Source organism: Protomyctophum parallelum (assembly GCF_964188405.1).
Source record: "Protomyctophum parallelum genome assembly, chromosome: 11".
In the NCBI taxonomy this organism is placed as follows: Eukaryota; Metazoa; Chordata; class Actinopteri; order Myctophiformes; family Myctophidae; genus Protomyctophum; species Protomyctophum parallelum.
The window spans coordinates 36,383,512-36,392,752 of NC_139707.1; the positions used below are offsets into that span (position 1 = coordinate 36,383,512).

The 9,241-nt window shown below is 43.1% G+C and overlaps 1 protein-coding gene across 2 annotated transcripts; it reads right to left on the reverse strand.

Moving 5' to 3' along the window:
* Positions 1-405: 405 nt before the first annotated feature.
* LOC310866312 (nectin-3) lies at positions 406-8,333 on the reverse strand. 2 transcript variants are annotated; one of them, XM_083775908.1, is made up of 8 exons: positions 8,046-8,333; positions 6,803-7,159; positions 5,826-6,134; positions 3,333-3,426; positions 2,758-2,918; positions 2,120-2,206; positions 1,898-1,995; positions 406-1,740 (listed from the first exon to the last, which is right to left on the reverse strand). In XM_083775908.1, the coding sequence occupies exons 1-7, from the start codon at positions 8,110-8,112 to the stop codon at positions 1,940-1,942; spliced, it is 1,131 nt and encodes a 376-aa protein (XP_083632034.1). In that variant the 5' UTR covers positions 8,113-8,333; the 3' UTR covers positions 406-1,740; positions 1,898-1,939. The 2 variants fall into 2 exon arrangements, with proteins under 2 accessions (XP_083632034.1, XP_083632033.1); XM_083775907.1 differs by having other exon boundaries at positions 2,098-2,206.
* Between the last annotated feature and the right edge of the window lie 908 nt (positions 8,334-9,241).

Consider the following 9,241-nt stretch of genomic DNA (forward strand, 5'->3'; position numbering starts at 1 on the left):
AGGGAAGTGAGGTATAATTAGTTACTAACTAGCCTAATTACTTTTAGTTGTGTCGAGTTTAATCAGGGATTTATGAACTTCTGTAAATTCTGAACTACACTTTTGCAGATGGAGAGGAAACTGAAGCAGCAGCAACTGGAGTGACTCATGTGGTCGTGGTGGTCCTGGTGGCAATAGGAGCCATTGTTGCTGTGTTGCTGCTCTCAATCACTGTGGTTTCCTGCAACAGACTACAAGCCTGCAACAGCTGCCGCTCAACAGAGTGAGATTATAGGTTAACTTATGAGGAAGAAAGTCAATGCATCTTATTATTAGTCTCATTATCGCCTGAACCCTTTATACCAGTCAGCTCTTTTTCCACCCCCACTCTGCAAACAGGTTGCAATGCAAAATTACATGCGGATGTTTTTACATTATGTAGTGTCACCTTTTTGTATTTCTTAACATACAACCTCCAAAAGACACAAGTAAACAAAATTAATAAATAAAATAACAAGAAACAGAAGAAGTCTGGGTCAAATTTATGTGTCAGGCTGTTTCAAGTCGCCCTCTCTGCAGTCACAAAAAGTGTCGATGCTATCAGAACAGAGGCAAAACTTGTGATATCGGAAAGGATACCAGCACCCACTAACCACAATCTTTTTTTTCCCCCAGAAATGACATTTCACCTCCTTCAATAGAAAGGGTAAATATCAGAAGTTAGCAACATGATGCTCTGTTACTCTGTATAGCTTGGTGTGACATTTAAAAATGTAACAACTACATTTATTGCCTTCCCTTTCATTTATTGTTTTTGTGATACATTTATGGATACTTTTTGCTCTTTGTGCAGGTGGTGCAGGTGCAGGTGGTGCAGGAGCACAGTGGAGAAACTTATGCAAACTGCCTGTCAATGAAGGAAGAAGACCCCCACTTGTATGATACTGTCGCTTGAAGTGCAATAGAAAAATGGGATAAATAATCTCCAAATCAGGCACTGGATCAGAGATCCATCAGGCACTGGATCAATATGAACATCCATAAGAGATATTTTATTTTACTCGCCAGCACAGCTGGGGGGAAAAAAAATATCCTTCCTCAAAAACCTCACTGAATGAACTTTCTTCTTATTGTACTCCTGAGAAGCTCTTGCATAATGTAAGGAGAAAACCATTCAACACAATGTGGGGCTCCTTTCTCGACGCTCTGCCTTCATCGACTCCCCTAGGATGATGTTAAAACATTAAAACATGACGACAACAATTGCTGTTCCTGTGCAGGTTGTTGTCAGTTGATTGTTGTGCCATTCTGGCGGGGAGGGCTTGGGGGAAGGATTGTCTTTTTGCTTTTCTTTAGATTTTCTTTTCCTGTATTTTTGTCGGTTGATTTTGATGGTTGTACACAGTCGACAAATAAATCTTCACAAAGAAAATCTATTACAGTGGGAAATAAAATGAATACCAAAACCACAGTTTTAGTACACTTCCTCCGCTGCTGCCTACTGACCAACTGTGAACGGTTTCCCTTGACCTATACTGGATTGAGCCATCTGCTCATGCACGGTCCGGTCCCTCCCTTTCATATCTTCTGACATTCCAGCGATCTCTAAGATAAATCAGTAAATGTTTCAAAGGTTTTGTATGAACGCATGCACCCATCCATCCATCTTCAACCGCTTATCCGTAGTCGGGTCGCAGGGGGCAACAGCTCCACCAGAGTGTTCCAGACTTCCCTCTCCAGAGCAACATTAGTGACTTCCTCCTGGGGGAACGCAGCCATTAACAAAATGAAACTCTCCCGTCTACAAAGCAAGTTTTTCTTTTGGACAAACCGTCAACAGCATATCTTTCGAATAAAACAAAACAAATGCATTCCTCCCCTTACACATGGACAGCTCTGCACGACAAAGATGGCTTACATGATCGTGTCTCTTGTACTTCTTTCTCATCTAATTTTTCTTCTACTCCCTGGTTCTCGTCATCACCAGGAGGCCTCTGAAACACCACTTCTTCTCTCCTGTTTTAGGAATCATTACATTATATAATATACAATACACTTCAAAGAAATCTTTTCAGCGATATCTAAATTTCAGAATACATATGCACTACTTATAGTTACCAGGGTAAAACTCCATATTTACTCTTGTAGTACCACAAGGCAAGACCAACCGCAACAGCAACAGCAATCATGCTAAAAACTAATACCGTCCAACAGGCAATGCAACCTCCTATAGGAACAGGGAAAGAAAAGAAAAGAAAGAACTAAAACATTGTCATGACGACACAAAGGGGCATGGGGGACGTGACATTACGTTTATTTTAGGATATTTATGTTTTTCTGATCAAATGTTAAGTTTAGTTGTTTTTTTTTCTTCTTTTCATTCTCCCCAATTTAGTAATTTCCAATTCACCCCCATGTTTCTGTAGTCCCTATGCCACTGCCAACAGATCTTTCAACGTATCTCTCTAGGTCGTCCTCAGACGAGCCCTCCATCGTCGTTTCGACGTATGGCATTGCAAATACGTTTGATAATCACTACTCTGCGCAATATTGTTTTGGAAATGCCGCAAATTGCATTGCAGTGAACGAGAGCAAATCCCAACTTCCCTTGGGGGTGGTGACTCCGCCCTGAATACGCGTTGTGGTGTCAGTGTATGGTACTTCCTCGTACTTACTCCCCCAGTGTAAATTCTTCCGCCCTTCCTTCAACACACATGGCTCCAACGAACAGCAGTGGCCAATGAGGCATCTATTTGTTTGTGCATTCATGTCGCTCACCTGTGGCTGTGGCATAGTACACATAGAGAGAGCCATCTTTTCGTCCATACGGGTTAGATGCCTCACAGACATAGAGGCCTTCCAGGTCAGAGGTGGGGCTGACTAACTGCAGTACGTCTCCCTCTGCACTGATCCCAGATCTGGGCCATGACTGGTTCGCTCTGGAACAGAGGCACAGCAAAAACTAATTTAGACCCGAGGATGATTCTACAAATGCCTTCTAAATCCTGACAGTGTTCTGAAAAACGTCAGTCGTTCTCAAACTACTTCATGTAAAGGAGCCCCAAAATATATGTAATCGGCCACCAACCCCCATCTGAAAATATGTTGTTCCAGGGACCCCCACCCCCCCACACACACACACCCCTCACCCCCAGAAGCAAAGATTTGAGTTAAAAACGTTCACTCTGAAAGTATATTCAAAGATTTGCGCCACATTTTCAAAAATACAGATCTACAAGCTCATAGTGCGGCACTCGGTGCCGTGCTGTGTGTGTGTGTCACGAGGGAGAGAGAGAATACAGGTTGAACATGTATGCAGAGACTTAACATTTGCACTCGTTTGCTGAACCTACCTACTCCAGGTGTGTCTAGCTTTTGGACTTGAGTCAGACACACATTCCAACACATCTTTGGATGTTTCACGAATATTCACGGACAGGGGTGCATCTGCAAGAATGAAAATTAGATGGGACATACAGTAGCAGTGTAGGCACTAGTATTGAGTGTAGGCAGTGTAGAATGATGTCTACAGATCCCAAAAACACATAGCACTTTTGCAATCGAAGGACCAAAATGGGAAAAGAAACTCAAGCTTTTCTGTGTTTCACGTGTACAAATAATATCATACTATAATTCACCGAATGTCTGTCTGTCTGTCTGTCTGTCTGTCAGAAACAAACACTTATCTCCTCAATGCCTGCACCAATCGCTCTTTTCACACAGGCATTGACCATATGAATATGGAGGGCGTAACGGAGCCCTTTTTTCGATTTGACACATTAATTATTAATAATGAATTTATTAGTGAATTAAAACGCACCGGGCGCAGTACCGGGGCAAATATCTCACAACGGGTAAGGGCTACTATATATAATATATACGTTTTATTGGCAAAAATGCATATATTATATATATGTATATGCATTTTTGCCAATAACACCCACATTCTGAACTGGAGATAATGGCACAAATATAGATAATCCTGGAACAGGACTTTTTTGTGTTATCCTTTAGCCTTAATGTCTGTACCTCGTGCGGTTTACATTTCTGATTAATAAAGTATTCAATCAATCAAAAGCACATGAATAATGTCGGTAACATCTGAACTGGAGACAATGGTACCCATATATTAATGCTGCAATGGACTTAAAGTCCTGTGACAGTCCTGCTTGATTCATTGCTTTACTCTGTCAGTCATTTATACATTTTACAGTACCGCCAACATTAAACACCATTAACAATAAAGATACAATATGACGTAATGAGGCACATTATGACGTAAACAAAACAAACATTGAACTAAAGAGTCAAGACAAACATTAAACCTGTGTATAGGAGGGGCTGGCGCACCTCAAAAACGACAAAGGTGGCATACATGGTCCCAGGCATTGGAATGTCCCCTCACCTGTAAACTATATGGCTATGTGCTATGAAAGACAATGACTCCTCTGTGATGACTTGTGGAAAATATGCACTTTGGACTACTCATTGAGACAACATACGCATTCTTCAGCTAGTGTTGTGGCGTGGGTTCAACTAGAATTTCACAATATCTATGTGGCAGGCGAAAAGGATACTCCTTCAAAGGGAAGGTATATAAGCTAGACTAGAGGGCAAGTAGCCTCGGAAACCCAGACCGAGTCCACTTCAATTCGGCATAGAGTAGCACAAACTATCACTCTCTGCTGATTTCTGATCGTCTCTCTCTAATTAATTAGTCTCATGCTGCGCAGCTGCGTCTAGATTCTCCCGGCAGATCCTGCCGGGAGCTGCCTATGCCATTGACCATTTGCAGACCGCGGCCATCTTGCCATCATCGTTTCCAGTAAAGCCTGTCCTGCTGCCTCCTGCATTATGTGCAAATTCAAAACAGGTGGCACACAGGGCTGTTGAGTGATATCCAATGAGCAGTAAACTGCAACACTGCAACTGCAACACACAAAAATAATCACCTGCAAGGAAAGAAAGTAACTCATAACATGTATACCATAGACTGTAAAAAATATGGACAAAGCGTTCGCCGGGTTTAACATGGACGTAAAATGAAGCCTGTTATTCCTGCACTGTAAGTCGCCATCTTTCTAGATCCGTTTGGTACCAGCTGGCCATTGGCTGGCTCCGTTTTGGACCAGCTGGCCATTGGCTGCCCAGACAACGAGGCGGGACTTCCCCCCCTTCTTCTCCGTTGGTTTTTATTTTGACTCGAGTGGGAGGGGAATCCCGATCATAGACTGTAACGGTAGCCACGCCCCTCAGAACATACGCGATGGTTTTTTTTCTTTATGGTCATTTTTTTAATTAATGGGACCATAATTTTCCAAAAAGAATATTATGATTATATCTAATTATTATTAGAAATGAGACTTTAAACTAGTGACTGGAAGAAGAAAGTATTCATGACCATGTTTATTAAGGTAATACAGTCTAGGTGAAGTTGGGCCAAAATACATGGGCCTCTATGGAGCTATGGGGCTTTTTGGGTCCAGTCCAGCGCCACAACAGGCCATTATATGAACTACCGATTTCAAATGAGGCTTCACGAAATATCTGGCTGTCTCCCCCCCTGATGTATACAGGGGATTTTCATGAAACAAACACTTTGAGGATAGAAAGAGGATAATTCAAGCTTTTCGTACAGTTGCAATGTTAGTGAATTTGACGATGTGTAATACAATCAGATAGGACTTTTCTGTTTGGATGAATGGCTGTCAATGGGAAGTTGCACCTTGTTAGCACCTTGCCATTAACTTATATGGTAATATGGCCGCGTTCTGCATATGGTCCATACTCCATAGAAAGCATAGGTGGACCCCAGGCTAGAGGGCAAGGGGTAAAGGTATACCCACAGTGGACCTCAATGGCGAAGGGCAGGGTGTCTTCTGTTGCCAGAGCATGTTGCTTGACCACACACTGTACAAGGAGGTGGTTGATATCTCTGGTCGGTGTGCCAACCAGATGGCTAATTGTGGTGGTGGTGCCGTTGGCATGTTGAGTGGAGTTGGACACTACCCTCAGCGCTCCTTGAGAAGACCCAGTGTCCCAGGTCACTTCTGCAGGAGGTTTGGCACCAGCAGCCATGCAGCTTGCGTACGTGACCCAATCTTCACCCACAACGGGGACAGGAACTTTGATTTTCAGACTGGTAACTGGAGGGACTAATAAGAGAGCACAAACAAGTAGACAAATGCATAATTGGCATTATTAAGCTGCATATCTGATTTCTATATTGGTATCAATAGACACCTTTGTTCTGTAACAAAACAAAAAGTAAAGCAAATTGAATTCACACGGTCATAGCCATGTGGATACAGAATACTGTGAGCATGTCATATGACTTTCCAGTGTGAGGAATGTATGGTTTATTTTATACGGGACAATTTATCACCAATGGAAAGCCCATGATAAATACTGTACATGTCACAGTACGATTGGAAAATGAGTCAGATTGAAAAGGATGTACTCGGTTTCACTGTCGGGATGCGCACACCGCTTGAAAGGTGACTTGAGTCACGTGAGGCCCTGCTGAGTCGCCGTGCCGAGCGCTGCGTCGACTCAGCGCTGTCCGAGTGAAGTACCGATGGGGACAGAACCGACAGAAGCGTAAATCATCGCCCCCCCCCTTGTGTCTGTACCTTACCTCAAGCGAGAAAAACAAGCACTCCTTTTTCAATCTGACTGACACACACACACACACACACACATCTAACATGGGCATGGGTTATCCTCTATTAGCTCTATATATATATATAAAATGTAGAATTTCCATGTGTTCCAATGGGGAGTTCCAATTCGGTCCTAGTATTATAAAAAGGTGTTATTATACCAAGAACTGTCAAGGGCATCTCTGTCCTGTAGGATCCACTTGGGAAGAGAGTGAAGATGCAGCTGTAGACTCCCTCGTCCAACAGGGTGACATTAGATAATTGGATAGATCCGTTCGTTTCATTTAAGCTCCCGATGAACTTGAATCTACTAGTGTCATGACCGGCATCAACAGGCTCTGCTCCGTACTCGGGTGAAATGGTGAAGAAGTCACTGTATACACCAGGGTTTTGTCCGGTTTTCCTCTTCCAGAAGATCTGAGTGATGTCATCGGTTGCAGGCATCTCAGTCAGCGTGCAGGGAAACGAGACATTCTGCCCTTGTATTGCCGTTTGCTTTCCTCCAATCACCTTGATACCTGGACAACACAAGGGACATTTTATTATTATTAACCCATTTAGGCCTGAGGCCAATTCTAAAGGAAATGCCTCTATGTACATATATGTAGCCTATAGGCCTATGTCATTTGTAACTTGATTAGCGGTATACTGTGGTTACTTTGCGTATGCCCCGTTTGATGCGTATATGTATCGTAGCAGCATATGACGTCAGGGTATAACTGGTACAACTAGCTCTCAATGATGATGTAATAAAGATGTGGATTAAACTAAAGGACCCAATGGTGTAATTGGTTTTCGATGGTGACTAATGACGATATTTTAGTGTCGGGAGGATTAAAGGTAATGCCCCTATGCCCTAAGTATACATAAATGTATGTAATCTGACACCACTGCCTTATCAAGCACAAGTAGTCATTACGTCATACGCTGGCACGGCGCATATGCATCAAACGGCGACATGGACGAAAACTGTTACTTGCGCGCTCTGCTTGCGCAAGTATTTATACAGATTAAACCTTATTGTGCCTGCGCGCACTCGCGCGCGCACACACACACACACACACACACACACACACACACACACACACACACACACAGCAAAGCATGTTGTTGGAAATAATTACGGGTGTTGCGTCAACAATCAGGCGGACGGAAGGCGTAATTGCTGATTGGTTGGCTCAGCTGACACCAAATAATAGGCCTAGACAGGAAAAATTGCTGTTTTTATCTATGACTTTGAGTCACTCTATAGTCAGTAATTCACTATAGTCAGTAATTCGATGTAGGCTACTTACTTAGCCTACTGCCCTGCTAAAATAGGCTACTTAGCAGCTGCATTAATAAGAGCAAACAAGGTTATTTGAAAATAATAAATTGCAGAAATATACAAGAATGGAAGCATACTTTCCACTGTGTTCTTCAGCATCATCAGCAGCCACAGTAAGTATAGTGTGGCGTTCCGAGACGACATGGCATTGTGTCCGACACACAAAACAGAGAATTGTACAAAAACAACATAAGAGTTCGCACTGATAGTAGTGGTACGTGAAGAAGTCTAGCTAGTCTCCCAGAGATCCATTAAATATTCGTTACTCTCAATCTTTCGTAGGCCAATTCCCATTGCTCCCGCAGCTTTGTTGTCCTTACAAAACAAAGATCGCAGTCACATCCAGTTCGACCTGTATATTAGAAATCCCCTTGACCAGGCAGACCTAGCTCCCATTGTGTGTGTATAGCCTCGGAGACAGCGGCCCTTTTGTTCAGATCAGATCCCCCATGTGATGCAGGTGGGTAGCTATAGCTACCACTACCAGAGCTAAATAGCTATACAGGACTTGCCCACAGGGTGGAGCCATTGACTAAGTTAACACATGCTGCCTCTGTAACATCTTGCTTGGAAGTTCAAGTAGGGCTAGGCATGCAATGGGCATACATTGCTGCATACCGCTCTGGCTAACATGGGCTGCTGTGGCTCAGGAGGTAGAGCAGGTCGTCCAATGATCCCTGGGTCGGCGGTTCGAATCCCGGCTCGACTCCTGTCCACATGTCGAAGTGTCCTTGGGCAAGACACTGAACCCTACATTGCCTCCAATGAGTCGGTCGGTGTGAGCTTGCCACCATTGGTGTGTGAATGTGGGAAGTGAGGACGCTGGCGTCAACTGCTCATGATGCCCCTCCAAATGATCCAGAATGCTGCAGCATGCCATGTCTTCAACCTCCTCCTTATGTGACATTGTTATGTGGTGTTAATCCATTTGAACCTTTTTTGAATGCAAAGATTTAGATTTTCCAGAAATGTTCTGCTATTTTCACTATATCAGAAACACGGATTAAGTGGTTTATTCATAATGTACTTGTCCCCCCCTTGTAGAAATGTAGTGGAGTCGAAAGTACAATATCTGTCTTTGAAATGTAGTGGACGTGGAGTGATCGAGAAATTATAATACATATAAGTACAGATACTCAAAATATTTACTTACTTACGTAAGTACAGTACTCTTGGAAGTACTATATTGGCTCATCTGCACACTCTGATTCACACTGTAGGTCGCTCTGTCTGGATAAGAGTGTGTGCTAAATGCCAAAACTACAAATACACA